Source organism: Fukomys damarensis, unplaced genomic scaffold (assembly GCF_012274545.1).
Source record: "Fukomys damarensis isolate Sample0158 unplaced genomic scaffold, DMR_v1.0_HiC HiC_scaffold_13, whole genome shotgun sequence".
Taxonomy (NCBI): domain Eukaryota; kingdom Metazoa; phylum Chordata; class Mammalia; order Rodentia; family Bathyergidae; genus Fukomys; species Fukomys damarensis.
In genome coordinates, this window is record NW_022900925.1 from 7,543,833 (window position 1) to 7,567,684 (window position 23,852).

Here is a 23,852-nt window from a genome sequence, read left to right on the forward strand (position 1 = left end):
TTGGAAATTGTGTAATTGTATAATGATCCCTCCTCACAGCAACTAAGGAAGCTTGCGAACATTCAGGAAGTTTCCATAAGGTTCAATCAAGGCCAGCATTACCTGCACCCTTCCCCAGCACCTTAGAAAGGCCACAATGAGAAGCTGTCACATACCGGTAGTACCTCTCCTCTATCCCCCCCCACAGCCCCAAGACAGAATGTTCTGATCTGTGCCTGACCCAGCTGGCTGCCAAAAGTGGCCATGGTACCCACCTCACTGATGCTTGTCCCTCACACTCTCATCTTCCTCCTAAAGCTTAGATCTCCCCCCACAAGCCCTCACTTCCCACAGCAGGTGCTAAACAGAGAGTAGATGAGCATTTCCTCTGCATTCAGCCCTCTCCATCCGCTCCCACAGCCTCCTGCTGTTTTCCCTTCTCACATTAAAGGCAGGCTGTATGTTTTATATCTGCATCCTTGTAGCGGTAGGAAGGCATGGCATCTTATCTAATGAGAAGCCCAAGGACTACTTCACTCCCATTCTGACCTCTCTGAGAGCCTAGGTAGACTTCAGGGCCTCGAGCAGGATAAAGAGCAGAAATTTAGCTCATGTTTCCATGATTGTAGGCACCAGAGTCTCCCAAGGAGGTTGGGATTATTTTCCCTCTGTGGGATTCCCAGACAGGCTCCAGCCATCCCCAACCTCCTAAGTCTTAGAGCTGGCACTAACTCTTTCTATGCCAGTCTGGGTGTGCAGATTACCCAAGATGAGCTCAGACATGAAAAGGCCACAGACCTGCTCCCTGGGACACTCTCTCCCCAGGAGTGATGGACCACTACTTGGTCATGCACCAGCTGCGCTGTAACGGGGTCCTCGAGGGCATTCGGATTTGCAGGAAAGGCTTTCCCAGCCGGATCCTCTATGCTGACTTCAAACAGCGGTAGGTCCCCTGCTTTACATCTCTCCTTTTAAGGCACTTTTTACACTCCCCAAAGGCACCACATTCAGCTGGGCAGCTGAAGAGGGCTTTCTATGGATGTCTTCTCCTCGGGGGTTGATCCCACTCCCACGGTGAGTGATGTGCCAGCCCAAAGCAATCCCAAGGCCAGAGTCCAAGCCCTCCAGCCTGCCTGATTCTAGACGAGAATGTTCCAGCCTCTCTGGGACTAGCTGGTCCTTTACTGTGGGGTCTGTTGCTGTACATCGCAGGATCCTGGCCTACAATTTAGGAGCATCCTGGCCTCTTTCTGAAAACGCTGGTAGCAAGCCACTTCTCCTTCCCCCAAGCTGTGACAATCAAAACTGTCTTCAGACACTGGCAAATGCCCCTATGGAACCAAATTTTTCCAGTTAAGACCCACCACTCTAGACCACCTCTCTCCTCCTGGCTGCCATCCAGGTCTAGAAGTCCAGGCTTATCCAGGGCGGAGACTGGGAGAGCACCCTCCAGAGGCAAGAGTATCAAAGTCTCTGGGTTACAGGTGATTCCAAGGCTCTTCCAAGTCAGACAAGAACCATGTCCTCTGAAACCAAACTCAAGCTGTGTGTTCTTGGACTGAGAGTCCTTTCTTCCTGCTTTCCTCCCTCTGCTTTATCCTCCTTGTCTGGAGCACACTCCTGGAAATCCCCTTCTCCTAGCTCAGCCATAAGATGTTCTTCTTCCTCCTCAGGCTGGAATGGGAGAAGATTCTAGAAGGCCTCTTTTCAGATATAGGTCCTGTCTGAAGTTAAATTTATTCAGGAATGTTGCCCCCTCTCTTCAGGTACAGGATTCTCAATGCCAATGCCATCCCCGAAGGGCAGTTCATTGACAGCAAAAATGCTTCTGAGAAGCTCCTAAGCTCCATTGATGTGGACCGGGAGCAGTACCGGTTTGGCCACACCAAGGTGAGGACAGGTGAATCTGGGACTCTCCAACATAACCCATAGCCCTGGCCACTTGTTAGCAAGGCAGAGGGAAGAGACTTTTTCCTCTTCTTGTCAGCCTTACTGTCTTTTGTCTGGGAGCCCAGATAAAGAGAACTCTATGGCTGTTTCTGTGCTGTTCTTTAAGTGGCTAGAAGCTTAGATTAGAAGTCTAGGGAAAAAAGCAATGGGGAATTGTGGTGTTCTAGAAGGAAATGAAAAGAGTGATTTTTAATGGAGAAGAAAGAGCTCCAGGGAGAAGAGAACGTAGAACAGACTCCAGGGAGGGACAGTGAGAACTTGAGAAGAATAATTACAACCAGTAAAATGGCTGCCAGTTAGTATGTTAGTATAAAATGGCTGCCACAGTATGTTACCCTGAGAAAAGCCTTCCACACACATTTAATGGACTTCTTACAATAACTGAAGAGGTAAGTAAGGGTGATAGTGATAAGGTGGATGCTTACCTCACCGACTTCTTGGGAAGGGAAGGGAAATGGGGGCACCAGAGGCCGAGATCAGTGCTCAAGGTCCCGTGAACAGATAAGTCCGAGAAGAACAATCATGTGGCAAAGGCTGACTTCAGATCCTGGCCTGACTCCACATCTCTACCTTCTAGAAAGGGGCAGGCTGGGACCCCCATCTGGTTCACAGGGTGCTCTCTTTCCTTGAATGTCATGAGGATGCAGCAGTTCTGCTGCTGAGAGGACTGAGTGCAGTAGGCCTGAAGGTGGCACCAGCCTTCCCACATGAACCTAGACAGAGGAAAATGAGGAGGCACAGAAATCTGTGACTTTCTCCTCAACCAGACACAATTTCCCAGTCCTGTCTTTGCTTCCTGGGTAGGTGTGAATGCTGTCAAAACTGGTCCACGAAGTTGGTGAGCCAGGCACCTACTTTCAAACAGGCAACCTCACTGCACAGGAGGTACAACTAGAGAGAGTAGTGGAAGCTATATTCCTCCTGGTTATGACCCATGACTCTGCAGGTCAAGGCTGGGGCTAGGTAGAAAGAGGCCCCCTCACTGGCCCAGGTTGAGCACCTCCTGAAGACTAAGCAGGGCTTGTATCTTTTTGAATGCAGGTCTTTTTCAAAGCTGGGCTCCTGGGACTCTTGGAGGAGATGCGAGATGAGAAGCTGGTGACCCTGATGACACGCACACAGGCCTTGTGCAGGGGGTATCTGATGCGGGTGGAGTTCAAGAAGATGATGGAGAGGAGGTGACACAGACTCTCGCTCCATCTTACTCTGCCCTCCCTCTGTAGCAGCTGATTATCATTTTCTGCTTTTAGTCTTGGGATATTCACTTACTCCTTCATTCTTTCATTCATTCATTGGGCCGGCATTTACTAAGCAAAAGTCCTGTGCTAGGTAGTCTGCTTGATACTGGGGAATACAGAAAAGAACCCCGAATTCAAGCAGCTCACAGACAGACAAGGGCATGGCAAAGGGAGGGTGGGGACCAACGCAAACATGCCCTCAACCTCCTTGTGGGGGGTGGGAGTTGGCACGGAGAGGTCAGCAAGAAGAAAGAACTTTCCCAAAGAAGCTTTGCACGTCCCGTGAAAAGATGGCCTGGGAGAGAGACAGACCAGCAGTCACTGTTATTGGAGCAGAGCAGCAGGCAGTGGAAATCCCCAGTGCATGAAGTTCAAGAGCCCAGACTGAATTTTCTGCTTGGTGGGGAGCCATGGGAGATGTGTGTTGGAATTGGGTTACTCTGGCATCCAGGAGAGCACGAACACGAGGGAATGAGAAGGGACAAGACCAAGCTGTAGCCATCTGTCCAAGTGCTTGAGTTAAAACATAGTTGATGGGTGAGAGAAGAGGGCACAAAGTGAAGGATTATTTATGAATCTGACTCCTTGAATGACCCAAGAGAAGCAATAGCAGCACTGTTGATTGGTGTATTGTGGAGGGGTTTCGGGAAGTGTCGAATGTAGATGGGAGCTCACTCTCCCTGATTCTCTGACCCCCTGTATAGATCTAACACCACTGGTGTGTCACAGTGCACCACTGTGTGTTAGGAGTCCCCCCAGGCATCTAGCTTGGTGAAGCAAGTGAAAACCAGTACAGACATGAAAGAAAAATCCCAAAGAAGAAGCCAGTTTAAGGGAAGGAGAAGCAAATTTTCAGGCACCTGTGAACTGGGTGGATATGAAGCTGTGGTGGATAAGCAATCATGTAGGTGATACTGGATATGGGCAACAGTTAAAAACAGGAAAACAGATCCGTTCTGCGGGGCAAGAGACTGGGAGATGCTGGAGACAGGCCATTATATTAACACTTCAGCAGGAAGAGGGGGCCCACAGGCAAAATACCACAAAGCAAGAAATCAAAGGCAGAGGGAGTACCAGAAAAGGGAAAGGGCAATTAACAGTTCAAAAGTGAGCAAAAGACTCATAAGGGGAACCAAAGATGCTCACTGCATTGGCCATGGAGGCCACTGATGGCCTCAGGTAGAGCTTTTCAGTAAGGTGGTACAGCAGGTAGCCGGGAGAATGAAAGAACTACAAACTGTTCGTGTGCTGTGTCCTGCATTCACTGTTTGCAAAGCTACTCTGGACCCATAGGGTATGCAGATCCTGGCTGTAACTCCTGCCCACCTAGCCAGGAAGGAAGGAGGTTTGGGGCCCTGCAGATGAGGGCTGGGAGTAGAGACCAGAACTTGCTGTGGTTTGTTGACCCGAGTCCTCCTGGATACACAGGGACTCCATCTTCTGCCTCCAGTACAACATCCGCTCTTTCATGAATGTCAAGCACTGGCCCTGGATGAACCTGTACTTCAAGATCAAGCCCTTGCTAAAGAGCGCAGAGGCTGAGAAGGCGATGGCCACCGTGAAGGAGGACTTTGAGAGAACCAAGGAAGAACTGGCCAGAGCTGAGGCTCGCCGGAAGGAGCTGGAGGAGAAAATGGTCTCCCTCCTACAGGAAAAGAATGACCTCCAGTTGCAGGTCCAGTCTGTAAGTACCTTCCACTGGAGAATGTAAAACAGACTCGTTCCGGAGGACAGAGCAGGAGGGGGAACTTTGAGGGCCCAAAGAAGTGTGCATTCAAGAGGCAGTGGCGCCACCTAGTGTCCATACACAGTATTTCTGCACCACCCGGCTGATGGAGGACAGGCTCTGGTTCAACCAAAGTCTTACAGATCAGAAAATACGACTGCAAAGTGAACTTGGGCCATCCCTGGTGTCACCCTGTCTTCCATAGCAGAGTTAGTCATATTTTGCTATAGATCTGAGGGGTGTGTGCAAGTCACTATAATCAGAAGCTGTCAGGAGTTCACTGGGTGTTTCAAAAATCATATCAATAAAAATCATTAAAATTAAATAACCCAATTCAAAGTAGAAAGAGTAATTTTCCACATATGATTTTCAATAATATACTTCAAAAGTGCTTTAGAGAACACATTTTTATCAAATAAATGGGGCAAAATGAAGCCACATCTGCTCCGTACAACATTCCGGCAGTATAATTGTCTCACTTCCCAGAGTGAGGACATTTATAACTCTCCTTTTTTAATGAGCCCCCAAAGACTTTTTTGCCTTTGCCTTATGTGCAACGAATGTTCTACTCTCTTTTTCACTTTCCCAATCAGTATAGTGCAGTTTTTAGGAGCACCCTTCCCAGGCACGCTGGGCAAGAGAACAAGTATGGAACCGTATAACCAAATGCCTGGGTTCATGTCCCAGGTCCTCCACACACGCCCTCCTCCAGGCCTGGGATCAAATCCAGGGCGACGATCATGCGAGGCAGCTGCAGTTCATTCTCCACCCCCTCGTTCTTCGCCTGTAGCGTTGTGATTTGAGACGTCACTTCCTTTATGGCTCAGTTTCTGTATCTCTGAAATGGGTGTAGTACCACGACTCACCTCATACAGTTGATGAGGATTCCGAGGTTTAATGCATAATGTGTGAAATACCGAGCCCAGAGCTTACATTTACAGATGGGCACTCATCCTCGCGAGTCTCTCTCCCTGCGTCCCCTGCAATGTGTGTCTAGTTCTTAAAATAGTCTTCTGCGGGAAGACACAGCTTGATTCAGTGTGAAAATAGAATCAGCTGATCTTCACCTGACGGAGGCACTCACGAGAGCACGGGCTTAGTCAAGCACTGATTCTTGTGTTACCGGTGTGCAGTTCTGTGGCTCCAGGAGGCTGCACACAGGCAGCGCACTGCTGTTGGAAGCTAAATGGTGGTAATGTTTTAAAAGTACCCGTCACCTCAGGATAACATAGAGTAGATGGGGCCCTTTCAGCAGGTAGTACCAGGAAGAATGTGGTGACAAGGCACTCAAATTTCTGCAATCGTGTAGACGCTTATTATTTAGAACAAACTAGAAATCCCATGAATTCCCTTGTAGTTGCCATAAGCAAATTTCTATTGAATGCTGTGTGGTTTTATAAAAAGAGTATATGGAGATGAAGAGGTCACTCAGTAGTAGAGCTCTTGCCTAGCCTGCTCCAGGTATTGGGTTCCATCCCCAGCAACCCTCCTGAACAGTACAGGTGATATACAGGTATGTATAATGGGCACGTATGTAAATGCATGTGAGTGCATGTGTGTGCACCACTCCTTGGCTTAGGTCAGGATAATGTGCTTCCCCTCTCCCGCACTGACAGTGCTAGGGATTGAGCCCAGGGCCTTTGCATTGAGCTACATGCCCAGACCTTTTTATTTTGATTTTGATTTTGATACAGGGTCTCCCTGAATCACTCAGGCAGGACTTGAGCTTTCAATCTTCCTGCCTCAGCCTCCCAGTTTTGAGATTACCAGCATGCACCACTTCACCAGACTCAGATACTGGGCTTTTAAGAGGGTGAGGCCCTTTCCTTCCAGGGTTTGCCAAGAGGCTGGTCGAAACTTACAATGGCCTGGTTCTCTCAGGAAACCGAGAATCTGCTGGATGCCGAGGAACGGTGTGAGGGGCTCATCAAAAGCAAGATCCACCTGGAAGCCAAAGTCAAGGAGCTGCATGAAAGACTGGAAGAGGAGGAGGACATCAACTCCGACCTGGTGGTCAAGAGGAGGACTCTGGAAGACACATGCTCCTCTCTCCAAAGAGACATTGATGACCTTGAGCTGACCCTGACCAAAGTTGAAAAGGAGAAGCACGCCACGGAGAACAAGGTGGGCACGGCCAAGGGTCCCCGCAGTGGCTCAGTAAGGAGGAGCAAGGTGGGGGCGGGAGCCGCACCCACCCAGCGCGGTCTGGGAGTGAGTGGGGGGAACCAAGCAGAAGGGTACTTAGATCCCGCCGCCTTGCTCTCCATCTCCCAGGCTCCCCTCAGTCCTCCCTGCGGAACCACGAACTTCTAGCATTTTCTTTGGAGGAAGAGTCGTTTCACATCCATCACTTTTCCTCATTGCACCTGGCACAGGGAGAGCAGGCAAATACTTGCAGAAAACTCCTTGGCATTGAGGACAGGCGCGGAGGGGGGTGTTCAGGACCCTCAGGCATGACTGGAACGGTATAGAGCCTTCCACCTTCCGGAAGGTCATTTGGATTTACTTAGTCGAGTTAGGAATTTACTTATCCTACAGTCCCTCTATTCTGCTGGGAAACTCTTCCTCTGGTCCACAGGGGTCACACAGAGGACTTCATGGTGGCCCTGCTTACGGAGCAGAACTGAGCAGTGTCAGGTCTAGGGCTGGGAGGTAGAGGCAGAACGTGGTGGATGCTCACCGGGGAGTGCCGAGCAGCCACTGGGGGCAACGGGCTCGGCACACAGGGTGCCAAGGATGGACACTGGAAGCCCAGTGTCAAGTGTGGAGAAGGAAATACCCAGAATGCACTACGGTGTACACCCGCGAAGATCTGTGAAAGCGGACGATACTACTCACATCGTAGTGGGCCAGGGATGGGGTCTGATGGCTATAAAGTGACAGTGGTAGTTGACGCTCAGAGTCAGTTTCAGATAATTAGGAGTGATGGAAATAGACAATAGGGAGGGATGGGGACCGTGGTAGGCACTGCCTAGTCCACAGGTGGCAGCGTGACTCAGCCCCAGCCAACTGCCCTTGGGTGGGACTGTGAACCCGGTACTGTGAGAGCTTCTGACCTTCTAAGAGAGGCCATAATCCAGACTTCATGCGAAATCCTATTTTTTTCTTTGTTGATAACATTTCAAAAAATGTACAAATTAAAAACAGATGTCCCCAGGCGTGGTGGTGCATTCCTGAAATCCCAGCCACTTTGGTTAAGGCAGGAGAACTGCAAGTTCGAGCCCAGCCTGGACAACTTAACAAGACTCTGTCTCAAAATTTAAAAAGAGAGAAAGGGCTGGGCTGGGGGTAAGCGGTAAAGGGCCCCTGGGTTCAACCCCCAGTTCCGAGAAAGAAAGAGAGAGATAGAGCTTGGGGGTGGGAGGCAGAGAGAGGAGAGAGAGGAGGAGGAGGAGAAAGAAAGAAGAGGAGAAGGAACGAAGGGAGAAGAGGAAGGGGAGCAGGGGAGAAGAGGGAAAGGAGAGAAAGAGAGAGAGAGAGATACGTTTACGGCCAGGTTCAGCATCCTAATCAAGAGTTAGCCGCCTCTGATCCCGAAGACTATTGTACATGAAAAAAAGGTTTCCACAGAATGCCTTAAATCTCCACGCTTAGAACCGTTACGCTGAATCTGGACAACGCAAGGCTCCCTTCTAGATTTCCTTGCATAGCAAGCACTTCGTGCCTCTCTCTCCCCTTCCGGCCACATTCTAACCCCCATCAGTTAACCTAAGCAGCACATTTCTGCAGCTGTACTGTGAGTGAACACAGATTGGTGCATTGTCCTTCAGAGGAGGTATATTCGCATTAACAATGCCCCTCCTTATAAAGTATAATGACACCTTAAAGGAGTAACCCTAAAGGAAAAATCTGAGACCAAGGAAGAAGACTGAAAACAGAGAGGCTAGCCAGATATGGTGGTGCACACCTGTAGTCACCACTACTTGGGAAACTGAGGCAGGAGGACTGGTTGGGCCTAGGAGCTTACAGCCAGCCTGGACAACATAGTAAGACCTCACTTCAAGATAGAGCGACAGAGGGAGAGAAAGAGACAGAGAGAATAAACAGAAGCAAAAGAAAGGCTAAGCATGTAGCTCAATGTGAAGATCCCTGGAGCCAACAATCTCCAGTGGTATTAGAAGAAAGAACTGAAGTCGTGCGTGGTGGTGCACGCCTGTAATCCCAGCACTCGGGAGGCTGAGGCAGGAGGATCACTGTGTTCAAAACCATTCTCCAGTGGTATTAGAAGAAAGAACTGAAGTCGTGCGTGGTGGTGCACGCCTGTAATCCCAGCACTCGGGAGGCTGAGGCAGGAGGATCACTGTGAGTTCAAAACCAGCCTGGGCTACATAGTGAGTTCCAGATCAGTCTCAACTACATAGAGAGACCCTGTCTCAAAAAACCAAAAAAATAAAAAAGAAAAAACTGAGCTGGGGATGTAGCTCAGCAGTACAGTGACTTCCTGGCAAGCATCAAGCCCTGAGTTCAATTCCTGGTACCAAAAAAAAAAAAAAAGACTTGAGAAAATGTCCTTTTTTTCATTAAGTTTATTGGTACATTCTAGGTATACAGTACAGTTACATTCATCACTGGGATCTTGTACCTTTATGTGATGTATCTTGGTTCTTATTTTTTCTGCATTCCTCTGCCCTCCCTTCAACCCCTCCACCCTTCCCTATTTACAGAGATTTTGTTTCCATTTTTTTCCTTTTCTCATATTTTTTTCTTCTCCCGTCTTTCCTTCCCCCCACCCCTCCCACTTCCTCTACCCCTTTAGACCTTTTCTTCCTGTTTCACCTTATCTATTACACACTTTGTTCCTCATTTACACTTTCAGTTTCTCACACCAGAGAAACTATTTGGTATTTACATGTGAGTCCTATTTATTTCACTTAAGAGTCTGACCTCAATGTGCATCCATTTAGTTATGAATGTCTCTAGTTTCTCATTCTTTATGGCTGAGTAGTACTCCATTTTACTTTTAAAGAAACACACACACATCTTCCTTCTTCAGTTTCCAGTTGGTGGACACTTGGGCTGTTTCCAAGTTTTAGCTATTACAAACTGTGCTGCTACACACATGGATGCACATATGTCACTGTGGTAAGATTCTTTTAATTCTTTTGGGAAGATACCCAGCAGGGAATAGCTGGGTCAAATGGGACCTCTACTCCTAGTTTTTTGAGGTATCGCCATACTGATTTCCACAGTGGTTGCATGAGACGCTGTCCAATTTTAAACAAACAGTAGCCAGAGGCAGAGAGACACAGGCCGCAATAGCTTCTACTGTCAGAGACTTCTGCTTTGACTGCTTCGGTATTAAATTGGTGCTGGTATTCTCCTAGGTAAAGAATCTTTCTGAGGAAATGACAGCCCTTGAAGAAAACGTTTCCAAATTGACCAAAGAAAAGAAATCTCTACAAGAAGCCCATCAGCAAACACTGGATGACCTGCAGGTTGAAGAAGATAAAGTCAACGGCCTGATCAAAATCACTGTGAAGCTCGAGCAGCAGACAGATGATGTAAGGCCACGGGCCTCTCTGCTTTAGGGTTTATTACTTCAGGGGCAGGCAAGAGGTGGACAGGATAGGGGGCTGCAGCCTTCAGAGCCCTGAGTTCAGATTCAGTCTTGCCCTCGGCCGGGGCAAAGCTGGCAGAATGAGCAGAACAATTAACCCCACGAAGCCTCAGTTTCCATCCTGTGAAATGGAATATAAGCAGCTCTGCCCCAGAGGGCTTCTAGGAAAGGGTCAGCACATCGAGCACTTTCAGTAAAACACTAGCTGCTAATATTTTCATCATTGTTGTCATTCAGGTTCCCAAACCTCCAGTCTCATCCCATTGTTCGTAGCGTTATTAAGGACAGGTTCCAGGTGGGAATACAGCTTGGTGGCAAAGCACTTGCCTAGAATGTGCAGGGCCCTGGGCTCTATCCCCAGAACTGCCAAAAGAAAAATCTATTCGTGGCCGTGAAAGTTCCTATTTTTTCCTATCATAGAACCTCACTGTTCTTGATGTAAGAGCCAGATTTGAAGTTTTCTGGCTTTGCTCACAACTGTGGCTAGAACTTTTGCAACTCTCTTTATTTTTTTCTAAGCCCAGAGTGTGCTCCTTCCCGACACCCTCCCATGTGCACACAGAAGCAGGCGAGTCCCTTGCCTCGGTCTCCCCTGGACTCCACGGTGTAGATCACAGAAGCCCCCACTTGTCCCTGTCTGTGCAACGTCATGCACCCCTGGGCATCACATTTTTATAGGAAATATGGCATAGGGTGGGCCACGTGGGACCCAGCTGAGAAACACAGAAAGGGGACCTTGGAGGCCCCCAAGGAACCCAGCGCCCTGGAGTCTTTTTTTGCTAGAGGACAGAAGAGGGGAAGGCAGGGACCACTCATGTGGCCCCAGCTGGGGGCTTCTGGTGAGCGCCTGATTACGGCTTGGAAGCCCCAGCAGGTACACAGCTGCCTTGGCTGAGGGGTAGCTCTGTTTCCCACACGGTCCCAGCCTTCCTGCCTGTGTCTTCCCAGCTCGAGGGCAGCTTGGAGCAGGAGAAGAAACTACGAGCAGACCTGGAAAGACTGAAGAGAAAACTAGAGGGAGACCTAAAAATGTCCCAGGAGTCCATTACGGACCTAGAAAATGACAAGCAACAGATGGAGGAGAAACTGAAGAAGTAAGCGTATTCTCTGTCTCTCTCTGTCTGAACCTGAACAGCCAGCTCCCATCCCTTGCCCTTAAAAGACTTGTATCTGGTATGCTTTTATCTTCTTCAAAATCTATTTGCAGGAAGGAGTTTGAAGTTGGTCAGTTACAAAGCAAAATCAATGATGAACAAGTTCACAGTTTGCAGTTGCAAAAGAAGATAAAAGAATTGCAGGTGAAAGTGTCAAACCCATCCCAGTCATAGAAACCCCTTTTGCATTGGTCATGCTTGCTGTCTCCCCTTTGTTTGTTTGTTTTTGGTACCAGGAATCGAACTCAGATCCTTCAGTTTTCAAGGCAGGCGGTGGCACCACTGAGCTAAATCCCCGGCTCCCCTGTGGTTCTTGAGATTCTTCTTTTCTTCCTCCTACTAGAGCTGGAGAGAATGACCTGTTCTTTCCTTTTTTTTGAGACAGGATCTCACTGCCTTGCCCAGGCTGAGTTCAAACTCCTAGGCTCAAGCAATGCTCCTGCCTCGGCCTCCTGAGTAGGCGAATGTTACCACGCTCAGCGTTTTTCTTTCTTTCTCTTTCAGTACTGGGGATTGAACCCACAGAATGCTGAGCTACATCCGCATCTCTTTTTAATATTTTATTTTGAGACAGGGTCTTGCCAAAGTTGCCCTCCTGTCTCAGTCTCCCCAGTAGCTGAGATTACAGGCATGCATCACCATGCGTGGTTAATATCTTAATTTTCTAAATAATGTACAAGCATATTTCCTTTAAAAAAAAGAATCAAACTATTATCTATAAAGCTAAATATTATTGATAAGGTGGACTGACCACTGTCCCTAAGCCCTGTGCCCAGTCCTCTCAGAAGGAGTGACCAGTTTCATTTCGACCCTCTAGATCTTTTCCTGTGTACTTACAGCATTTAAGAGTCAGGCATGGTGGCGCACACCTGTAATCCAAGCACTCGGGTAGCTGAGGCAGGAGTATTGCTGTGAGTTTGAGACCAGCCTGGGCTACATAGTGAGTTCCAGGTCAGTCTCAATTACAAAGTGAGACCCTGTCTCAAAAAAAAAAAAAAAAAGAGCCATATATACTTAGAATATATATTTCTTGTTTCTTTGTATTTTTTGCATAAATATTTTCAAACCAAGAGTATCGTTTTGCAACTTACATCTTTCATTTATGAACATGTTCGACAGAGCTATCCATCGTAGGTATGCATCAGCACCTAGTGGCTTCAGAGACTTCAACAGCCTGTCTCCATCAGAGTGGGTTTGAATGTTCCCCTATTCGGGGACACTTAGGTTCTTTCCAAAATGGTTTGTTTTCTCGCTGAATGTTACAATGTATTCTTAACTTTGGGCCGCCCTACCTCAACTGCTCCCCACTCAGCCCTTCCCAGAGTGGGTTGCGCTTCTCCTCGCCACGTTTCTGATACAGTGACTTTTTCAGGCTCGCACAGAAGAGCTGGAGGAAGAAATCGAAGCCGAGCACACACTCCGAGCCAAGATTGAGAAGCAGCGCTCTGACCTCTCCCGGGAACTGGAGGAGATCAGCGAGAGGCTGGAAGAAGCCAGTGGGGCCACTTCTGCCCAGATCGAGATGAACAAGAAGCGGGAGGCTGAGTTCCAGAAAATGCGCAGGGACCTGGAGGAGGCGACCCTGCAGCACGAAGCCACGGCGGCCACGCTGAGGAAGAAGCACGCGGACAGCGTGGCGGAGCTCGGGGAGCAGATCGACAACCTGCAGCGGGTCAAGCAGAAGCTGGAGAAGGAGAAGAGCGAGCTGAAGATGGAGATCGACGACCTTGCCAGCAACATGGAGACGGTCTCCAAGTCGAAGGTACCTGAGAACCCTAGTCTTGGCACAAGTGAGGGCACCATGTTCTCCGTCCTGTGAGAAGCCCACAGCACATTGTAAACTAGTGGTGGTGAACCTATGGCACGCGTGCCTCAGTGGGCACAGAGCCCTCTCTGTTGGCACACGTGCCAAGTCAGCATCGCCCCAGCGGCCAAGCACTCAGGTTAAATAGCAGTGCTGGCACTTGGCGATAAACAAGCGGGTTTGGGGCTGCAGTTTGAGCACTCGGCCTCTAAAGCTCACCATCACTGTCCAAAACACTGTCCTCATTTTCACTCAAGTCAGGTGTCATTCGTGTGTTGGGGCTGTTGTAACTAATACACTGAGTAATTTATAAACAACAGGCCTTTATTGCTTTCAGTTCTGATGCCTGGGAAGGCCAAGATTGATATGCCAGCACATTCCCTATACGCTGCGCAGGCGGCACCCTTTTGCTGAGTCCTTACATAGCAGAAGGTGCAGAGGAGCTCTCTCCAATCTCTCTGGTGAGGACACCAGTCCCTCAAAAGGTGGAGCCCTTGTGACCTAATCACCTCCTGAAGGCCACACCTCCCAAAGCACCACACTGGGGATTAAATTTGAACACATGGGGGAGGGAGGTAAACATTCAGACTCAGCGCTCCTGAAGCTCGAGTGCGGTACCACCGCTCATCCTTCCTGAAACTTACAGAAAGCTTCCGGTGCATCCGACCTGTCCTAGAACTAAATGTAAGGACGAATTGTACCAAAGGGCCTTCCCGGTAGGATTCTTACTCCACGGCACCAGTCACCAGGAGGCGGAGTCAGTGTGAAATTGTGCGTGTGCGCACGCATGGCTGCAGGTTCCGAAGCATCTAAAACTTGAGAGGGTTGGGGCTGTTTAAGAAAAAAGGAAAGTTGCGGTGCACGGTGGAGCACACTTGTGACCCCAGCGCTTTGGAAGGCTGAGGTAGGAGGATTGTGAGTCTGAACCCAGCCTGGACAATTTAGCAGTCTAGCAAGACCTAACCTCAGAGTTGAACAACAATAACAAAGGGGCTGGGGGCAAGGGATGGAGCTAACTGCAGAGGCCTTCAGTTCAGTCCCCAGTACAAAAAGATAAAAGGGTTGGGCTCACTGCAGAGGCCACAGGTTCAATTCCAGTATTTAGAGGGGTGGAGAAAGGGAAAAGTCAGAGAGGCAAATGGAGGGTGAAGGAGGAGGAGGAGGAGAAAAGGAAGAAGGAAAAGAAGGAACACAGGTGTCCCTCAGCATCTGTAGGAGGTGGTTTTAAGACCACCATGGACACCAAAATGCATGGATGCTCAGTCCTTTGTATAAAATGCTGCAGTTTTTGCAGATAATCCACGTACATCTTGTTGAATGTTTTTAATCATCTCTAGATCACTTATAATACCTAACACCATGGAAATGCTATGTGCTCAACTGTCACACTGTCCCGTCCAAAGAATAAAGATGGAAAAAAGTTTGTTCATGTTGATTACTGATGCAATTTTTGAAAATATTTTCCTTCTGTGTGTGGTAGACTCTGAGAATGTGGGACCTGCAGATACTGAGAGCCACTTGTGTACAAAATTATGAAAATTAGGTGTGCACATCAGTATTAATTTAGAATGACAGATCATATTCCTTTCTTTTGAGGTCTCTTTAGGCCTTTGCCAGAAATACCTATCTAGAAATATAATTTGTTCATGACAGACCCCTCCTCACCGGGAGCTGCACCCCCCAAACCCTCCAGGACCCCTACAGACAAAGGCCCTGAAGATTAACTGCAGCAGCTGCAGGGTAAACCACCTCTGCCTATGACTTCGAGCCAAGCTTTCCTCCAGCGGAGTCTGTGTGCTCCTAGCCTTAAGAGCTCCCCGCCTTCCAGGGTGCACTGAGCCCACTTGAAGCTCTTTGGCTGGGCTGAAAGAAGCAACAGTGGCCCCAGATGTGGCACTGCAGGACTCCCACAGAGCAATCCCAGAAGGTCGGGTGTCTGTCAGGAACAGGAAAGGAGATAGGGTCAGAGCAGCAAAGGAGCCTCTGTGGAGCCTCTTTCGGTCCTTGTGCAGGGCCTGCTTCATGCTGTTCTGGGCTCTCTCTTAATCCTTGTCTTAGCTCATTTTCTACTATCATAACAAAGCACCCGAGACCAGGTGCTTAGTAAAGAAAAGAGGTGTTAGCAGCTGGGCATGGTGGCGCACGCCTGTAATCCCAGCACACGGAAGGCTGAGGCAGGAGGATTGCTGTGAGTTCGAGACCAGCCTGGGCTACATAGTGAGTTCCAGGTCAGTCTCAACTACATAGTGAGACCCTGTCTCAAAAAACAAAAACAAAAAAAGAGGCTTTACTTAGCTCACAGTTTTGGAGGTTCTTGGGCACAGGACTGGCATCTTCTCAGCTCTGGCAAAAGCCCCATGGTGAATGGCATCACAGTGGCAGGAGCACATGTTATAATGGTGAGCGTGGAAAAAAGAGATAGATGTCAGAAATTAATCCAGACTCATGAGATCAGCACTGATCCCTCCCGAAGGAGGAGCCCCTTTACCTGACTGCCTCCCACTAGGCCCCACCTCTTGAAGGCCCCACCACTGCCCTGTACCACTCCACTGGGGACCAAGCCTCCTCCACACGAGCACATCCAACATTCCCCGACTGCAGCTCACTGATTCATGTCCATTCTCATCCTCTCCCCACCCCTCCACCTGTAACACAGGTTACAGGGTTGGCTGGATTAGAAGAAACCCCAGAATTGCCAACATGCTGTCTATACAGCCCCTCTTGACAGCTGCCCTGCCTCCAGAATAGCTTTCTGCTCTCTGTCCTCAATTTTAAAATTCAATGGAAGGAGCACTTCCTGTTGCTTTCTATTTCATCGTTATTATATCCTTTGATTTCTCTCCTTGTGAGTTACTGGCCCTCTTTTGACTCCTCCTGCTGGAATTCTGTCACGTGTGTCTCGAATACATCCCAAGCTCCTGGAGGTCTCCCTTTGGCTCTAATATCCCTGCTCCTTCTGAGGCCATCTCAGGCTTCCCAGGCTAAGGAAAAGCGTATGCTCATTTTATTTCATATGTTCTCAGGTGGGAGGAGGGACGAGGCCCACAACAGACACAAGGTTTTGAATAAACCTCAGGAAAATACAGGCCAACTAAAGACGGGGATTGTAGATCTCTCCACTTCCCTGCCACCACAGGGAACCGTTTTTATTATTGAATGAAATACTCAGCAATGTTGCCCGACTACATTGCTTGCAAATATTATTCACCTGGCAACAGAAACGTCTACATTCCAGTAGAATCCTAGGGTTCCTTGTAGAGGCAACTTCCTAGACAGTATTAATGTCATTGAATACTACCCCACCAAAAGCTGATGCTCCAAGCTATTGGTGACTAAGGAATAATCACAAATAAAAATAGGGCAAATCTGAAATGATTGTCATTTTGTTTGGTTTGGTTTGTTGTTGTTTTGGATTTTGGTACCGGGACTAGAACTCAGGCCCCTGTGCTTGCAAGGCAGGCACAGAGCCACTGAGCTAAATCCCTGGCCAGTGATTATCATTCTAAAGCAGCTTTTATGTGTCCCGCGTTTTTATTTTACCTAACAAGAAGCCAAACTATCAATCTGTGCAGTTCAATTCTGGGCATCAGGAACCCATTTCCTCCATTCACATTGAACTTTTTTTTTTTAGAGTAACGTGGAAAGAATGTGCCGGTCTGTGGAAGACCAATTTAATGAAATCAAAGCCAAGGATGACCAGCAGACTCAGTTAATCCATGATCTGAATATGCAGAAGGCAAGACTGCAGACCCAAAATGGTGAGGACGGGCCATGCCCTGGGGCCACCTGGGCCACGGGGGTCGATGGCCAATGCTGACATGGGGATACATGTGTTTGGTAGGGGAGCTGAGCCACCAAATGGAGGAGAAGGAGTCTCTGATTTCACAGCTAACCAAAGGCAAGCAGGCCCTCACCCAACAGCTGGAGGAGTTTAAAAGGCAACTGGAAGAAGAAACCAAGGTAAGGATGCCTTTTGGGGGATGCATGAATCAGCCAGAACCTAAGAAGCTGGGTAATGCAACCACTCCACTCAAACTGGCGGGAGGCAGCACCACATCCAGATGTCTAATGCACCTTCCCTCTGCCGTGTCGTGCAGTAAGAACCTGTTCCTTAAACCCAGGGGTCAATGGCTTTGGAGCTCCCTTCCCAGAGCTAGAAAACCCTACCATAGTGCTCCATTTTCTGGACATGTCTGTCCCCAGAGGGTGCTCTAATAAAGTCCCCTCACCAGCCAGGAACATCTCCCCCTCACCACTGGAGTCATTTGACGATCTCTGCATAGCCTTTCACACCAGCCACTTAGAATGGCTTCCTCTTTCTTCTTCATTATACCTGGTGGGTCGCCTCCTGTGACACCTGCTTTTAAGTATCTTTCTTCCCAAAGGATACCTGGCTTGGGGCCCCCTTGAAGCATTTACACAAGCCTCATGATGTGCTTGATTCCAGCATCTTTAGACATTCATGTCTATAATTCATGTCTTCCCACTGACCTATAAACTCCTGAAGGGCAAGAAAATCTTTCCCTTGCTGTAGTCGTGCACAGTAGGTACAGTCTCAATAGAAAAGTGCACACAGTAGGTGCTCAGAAAATGCTTCTCATGTCCGTCCAAGCATCGGAAGAGGAAACTAGGAGTCCACAAAACAGCATAGGTGGAATTCTGAGGGTGCTGTGTGCTGGCCAAGACTTATAGCTCCATCATTCTGAAAAAGAACAACTGATCTATTTATCTCCCACCTTTCTCTTCAGCAACAAGGGGTTTTGGTGCACTCTGGGATGAGGGTGGTGCTGAGAACCAGAGCCTGAACAAGTAAGGAGAAGGTCCCCATAGAACCAGGGCTCTTCTGTGGCTTAGATACAGCAGCAGTTTTCCTTCTTAGGCAAAGTTCAGTTGTTTATGTGTGTTTTTGTAAATGATGAAAGTATACAAATTATTGCATTGGGCCAGTAGAGCTTTTTTCTTTGATGGTGATGTTTTACAACCATTATAGCTAGAACTAAGTTTCGACCCTGCCCTCATGGGAATGAGCGATGAAGGCCTCTAGGCAGATCTTCCTCTCCTTGGGAAGAAGATATGAGCCTGGAAACAGCACAGCATCAGCAGTCAGTCCCAGGGCCCACACAGCCTGCCTGTGACCTTAAGAAGCACTGTAGGTTTCTCACATCACAGCATTCTGTAACACTGAGTAGTAAGAAAATCATTCCCTTTTTTAATCGCTTCAATCCTTTGGATTAAATCTAAGAAAAGGTCTCAATTTAGACAACACCTTTCTAGCATTTGCTCATTTACCTTATTTAGAAATAGAGGGTAGACCACAGGCATGAAGCCACAGTGGGCAGGCAGCAGTGCTGAGATAGATGGTGATAACATTGCTTTATTTCCATTGCATTTATTTTTATGATTACCTTCTGTCTATAGCAAATGTTAATGGCTTTCTATTTGCTGTAGAATAATAGTTTATTTTTAATATATTTAAATATAACTAAGGAGCAAACCTAAAAAAAGAAATTAAACAGGTGATATGCCAAGGTAGCAAAATTTATGAAGGCAGCATGGGACTAATTCAAGCTAGAAGATAGCTATTTAAATGAAATACCTTGGAAAAGGGTCAAATGTGTTTGCAGCTTGTCACCAGTGCAATTCTGCAGGCCAAGAACGCCCTGGCCCACGCGCTGCAGTCCTCGCGCCACGACTGTGACCTACTGAGGGAGCAATACGAGGAGGAGCAGGAATCCAAGGCCGAGCTGCAGAGGGCGCTGTCCAAGGCCAACAGTGAGGTTGCGCAGTGGAGGACCAAGTATGAGACGGACGCCATCCAGCGCACCGAGGAGCTGGAGGAGGCCAAGTATGTGCACCAAGTTATGATAGGAGAGGTGACTCAGGAAGCAGAGATATCTTCCTACCCACAGGAACTCTTCCTTCCTTCCTCCCTCCTTCCCTTCCTTCCCAGTTTCTTAAGCATTCGGAGAGCGGCCCCCACCCTCCTGGAGTGTCCCTGTCCTCCCCCTGGGGAACTGTCCATTCCACCTGGCTTTCTTGATGGCTCCTAGGTACCTGCTTTACCATCAAGCATTTCTGGGAATAATTAGATGATATGGTCATGTCACTTAAGGACAGGGACAGTTCGGAGAAGCATTTCCTTAAGCAATGTCACTGTTAGGTAAACTTCTTTACACAAACTTAGGCAGTGCAGGTCCATCACTCCACATGGCCCCTTGATGCAATCACGAGAAGCATTAAACACAGGATTGTGAGACTGCTGCCAGTACACACCATACTGCTTTACAGCAAATGTTTTTTAGTCGGAATACACTCTAAAACAATAAAAAATGTAGTACAGGCCTAGTGCTGTAGCTCAGTGGTAAAACACTTGCCTGGTATGCAGGAGGCCCTGGATTTCATGAAAAAAAAAAAAAAAAAGCTCACTGTCCAGGAGCAGCTGTCTGGCTCCTACCCACATCACCATCTTCAGCCCACCTGCCTTCATCCCAGCCTCCACCATGTCCCTGAGGGTGACCCAGAAGTCCTACAAGGTGTCCACCTCCGGCCCCTGCACCTTCAGCAGCCTCTCGTACAGCAGTGGGCTAGATTCCTGCATCAGCTCCTCTAGCTTCTGCCAGATGGGCAGCACAGCTATGTGGGGCTGGTAGAGCTGGAGCATCACAGCCATCAGGTGAACCAGAGCCTGCTGAACCGCCGGAACCTGGAGGTGGGCCCAACATCCAGGCCATGCACATTCAGGAAAAGGAGCAAATCAAGAACCTCAACAACTAGTTCACCTCCTCCATTGACAAGATGCAGTTCCTGCAGCAGCAGAACGAGATGCTGGAGACCGTGTGGAGCCTTGTGCAGCCACAGAAGACATCTCAGAACAACATGGACAACATGTTCGAAAGCTACATCACTAACCTCTGGCGGCAGCTGGACCCACTGAGCTGGGAGATGTTGAAGCTGGGGCTGGAGCTTGACCACATGCAGGGGTTAGGGGAGGACTCTAAGAATAAGTACAAGGATGAGCTCAACAAACCTACAGAGATGAAGGATGAATTTATCCTCATCGAGAAGGATGTGGATGAAGCTCACAGCAACAAGGTGGAGCTTGAGTCTCCCCTGGAAGGGCTGACTGACGGGATCCATTTCCTCGGGCAGCTGTGTGAAGAGAAGATGGGCAAGCTGTAGTCTCGGATCTCAGGCATCTGAGACTGGTGGGATTCATTAGACCACAGCTGCTCCCTCAACCTGGATGGCATCATTGCTGAGGTCAAGGCCCAGTGTGAGGAGACTGTCAACTGCAGCAGAGCTGAGGCCTAGAGCATGGCCCAGATCAAGTATGAGAGCTGCGGACTCTGGCTGGGAAGCTCAAGGATGACCTCCCCCGCACGAAGTCTGAGAGCTCTGAGATGACCCATGGCGTCAGCCACCTTCAGGCAGAGTTGAGGCCCTCAAAGGCCAGAGCACATCCCTGGAAGCTGTTATTGCTGAGCAGTGTGGGGAGCTGGCCATTAAGGACACCAACACCAAGCTGGCCCAGCTTGAGGCCGCCCTGAAGAAGGCCAAGCAGGACATGTGGCAGTAGCTGGGCGAGTAGCAGGAGCTCGTGAACACCAGTCTGGTGCTGGACATCAAGATCGCCACCTACTCAAGCTGCTGGAGGTAGACGAGAACAGGCTGGAGGCTGAGATGCAGAACAAGAGCATCCACATGAAGACCACCAGTGGTTACGCAGTGGTGAGCTCTCCCTATGGGGGCCTCCCAATCCCTGGCTTTGGGAGCCTCCAGAGCTCTGGCTTCACCCACACTAAGTCTGCTATGGTTATGAAGAAGATCGAGAAGCTGGTGTATGAGTGCTCTGGTGTCCTGTCCAAGAGAATGTGCTCCCAGCCTGTACCCCTCCCACAGCTGCCCCAGAGCTGCCCCAGAGTGGGATACAGCTGTATAGGGGAGCATTGGGAACAAGACACCCACCAGAGGCTCGGCTCCAGCCCTCAGCCCACCCTTGGGAGGAATCTACTGGCTGGGGTATCCTTCTTGCCCATTCCAGGCACCAAAAACCAATTCAATTGTCTTTTCCAAAATAAAGCCCAAGCTGGTTCTGCAGAAAGAGAGAGAGAAAAAGAGAGCGAGCAAGCGAGAGAGAGAGAGAGAGAGAGAGAAACACTCCAGTAATACAATTATTTATCATCCTTATCAAATATTATGTATAGTACATGACTATATCTGTTATAACTTCTATGGCTGTTAAGAAGTAGTTTGTTTATACTAGCATCACCCAGACACATGAGTTTTTGCACTGTGGTGTTGTAATGGCCACAGCGTCACCAGGTGTTGGGGAATTTCTCAGCTCCATTGGAGTTTTATGGGACTACCATAGCACACATTGCCTGTTGCACCTCATTATCTGATGTAGGATTGTTTCCCAGATCCTCTCCTCTTAAATGCTGTGTCTTGCTCAATCCCTTCCAGACTGTTCTTTTTCGATCTGAAACATCCCACTCTTGCCTAGACAAAAAAACATCTGGTTCTCTTAGGAAGAAACTGGCTCAGAGGCTCCAGGAAGCAGAGGAAAACACAGAGACAGCAAACTCCAAATGTGCTTCCTTGGAGAAAACCAAGCAGAGGCTCCAGGGCGAGGTGGACGACCTGATGCTGGACTTGGAGCAAGCCAACACCACCTGCGCCACCCTGGACAAGAAGCAGAGGAACTTCGACAAGGTCCCCCCCACTGCCCTCACGGTGGTGATGATCAGAGTGTGGCCTCTCACGCTCAGATGTATGAGATGTGCACACCTCCCTGGAGGGCCCAGCCAGCAGCACATCGGTGCTCAATTCAGAGGTTTAGGGATCTCCTTTTACTTTTGTGACAGTACTTTTATTGTTGTTTTTTGTTTTGGGTATCAGGGATCGAACTCAGGACCTCGCGCTTGCAAGGCAGGCAGCGGAACCACTGAGCTAAACCCCAGCCTGACAGTTACTGTTTGTTACTTTGGTTTTATCTTTAATTGGAGGTAATTCAAATTACATTGACACTGTAGTGCAGGTTGAGCATCCCTAATACCAAAATCCAAAGTCTGAAATTTTTGAGCACCATGATGCTGTAAGTGGAGAATTCCACACCTGACCTCAAGTGACAGGTAGCAGGCAAAACCTAGGCACATGGAAAGTATCGTCTAAAGTTATCTGTGCTGTGCAGAGAAAGTAGGTATGAAAGACGGTGAGTTTTGTGTTTAGACTTGGGTTCCTTCTCCAAGATATCGCACCTTGCACAAATGTTCTAAATGAAACATTTCTAGTCCGAAGCATTTTGGATCAGTGATACTCCACCTGCCTATAATCCCAGCACTCTGAGAGGCTGAGGAAGAAGGATCACAAATTTGAGCCCAGCCTGGGCAGTTTAACAACTTAGTGAGACCCTGCCTCAAAATTAAAAAAAAAAAAAAAGTCTGGGAATAGAGCACAGTGCCAAGGTCCTGGGTTCAATCCCCGGTATTTTAAGAAACAAAAAAGAAGAACCTAGAAGAGCACCTTTAGCGATGTTGGAGCTTAGAGCCCCTGGCCTGGAGTAGGAGCCAATCCCTTGCCAGTCCCCAAGGATGGAAGGGTGAAACCTTGGTGAGTGGTGACTGCCCAGTCCCCCGGCCCTTCCTGCTTCTCACATGTGCCTTCGACCTCTCCCAGGTCCTTGCGGAGTGGAAGCAAAAGCTGGACGAAAGTCAAGCTGAGCTGGAAGCTGCTCAGAAGGAGTCCAGGTCACTGAGCACCGAAGTCTTCAAGATGAAGAACGCCTATGAGGAGGTGTTGGAGCAGCTGGAGACGCTGAGGCGGGAGAACAGAAACCTGCAAGGTACCCTTCCTTGGCACCGCGAGTGGGTACTATTCCCCTTCTTCTCCTGCCAGTCTCTTCCCCATTTGACCACAGCCTCCTCCTTCCAGCTGCCCTACAAAATCCTCAGTCTACCTGGCTCACACTTACCATTTTCCCCAAGGCTCAACCCCCTCTCAGTGTAAAACATAGGAGTCACCACAGGTACAGGAGTATGGCTCACACTTACCATTTTCCCCAAGGCTCAACCCCCTCTCAGTGTAAAACATAGGAGTCACCAAGTCCCCCTCCCTGTACTGAGGACTGAATCTCCGGCCCTCACCCTGAGCTGTATCCTTATCGCCTTTTTTATTTTTTATTTTGAGACAGAGCCTTGCTAAGTTGGTCAGTTGCCCAGCCTGAGCTTGAATTTACAGCCTTCCTGCCTCAGCTTCCTAGAGTGCTGGGATTACAGGTGTGCACCACCACTCCCAGTACTGAGTCTCATTTTCAAAATCTGAAGGCACATTGGGTTGCTCGGCCCACTTCTGATAGAGAAAAAGACACTCCGGGGATTCTGTCTCTGAGTGGCTTTGGATCCTTGGGTGTCATTAAAACCCTTAGGACCTCAGGCCTCTGGCCTAT

The 23,852-nt window shown here is 48.8% G+C and overlaps 1 protein-coding gene and 1 pseudogene across 1 annotated transcript in view; both read left to right on the forward strand.

The window, feature by feature from the left end:
- Positions 1 to 23,852, forward strand: part of LOC104855943 (myosin-13) — a 106,715-nt gene that overhangs the window by 23,229 nt on the left and 59,634 nt on the right. The window contains exons 17-30 of the mRNA XM_010615028.1: positions 805 to 922; positions 1,746 to 1,869; positions 2,971 to 3,107; positions 4,596 to 4,851; positions 6,775 to 7,017; positions 10,218 to 10,394; positions 11,399 to 11,544; positions 11,658 to 11,748; positions 12,977 to 13,366; positions 17,040 to 17,166; positions 17,250 to 17,368; positions 19,057 to 19,253; positions 21,937 to 22,120; positions 23,084 to 23,249. Of these exons, the coding sequence (XP_010613330.1) occupies positions 805 to 922; positions 1,746 to 1,869; positions 2,971 to 3,107; positions 4,596 to 4,851; positions 6,775 to 7,017; positions 10,218 to 10,394; positions 11,399 to 11,544; positions 11,658 to 11,748; positions 12,977 to 13,366; positions 17,040 to 17,166; positions 17,250 to 17,368; positions 19,057 to 19,253; positions 21,937 to 22,120; positions 23,084 to 23,249 (2,475 nt within the window). The remainder of the gene's footprint in view (positions 1 to 804; positions 923 to 1,745; positions 1,870 to 2,970; positions 3,108 to 4,595; positions 4,852 to 6,774; positions 7,018 to 10,217; positions 10,395 to 11,398; positions 11,545 to 11,657; positions 11,749 to 12,976; positions 13,367 to 17,039; positions 17,167 to 17,249; positions 17,369 to 19,056; positions 19,254 to 21,936; positions 22,121 to 23,083; positions 23,250 to 23,852) is intronic.
- Positions 19,888 to 21,843, forward strand: LOC117285835 (annotated as a pseudogene).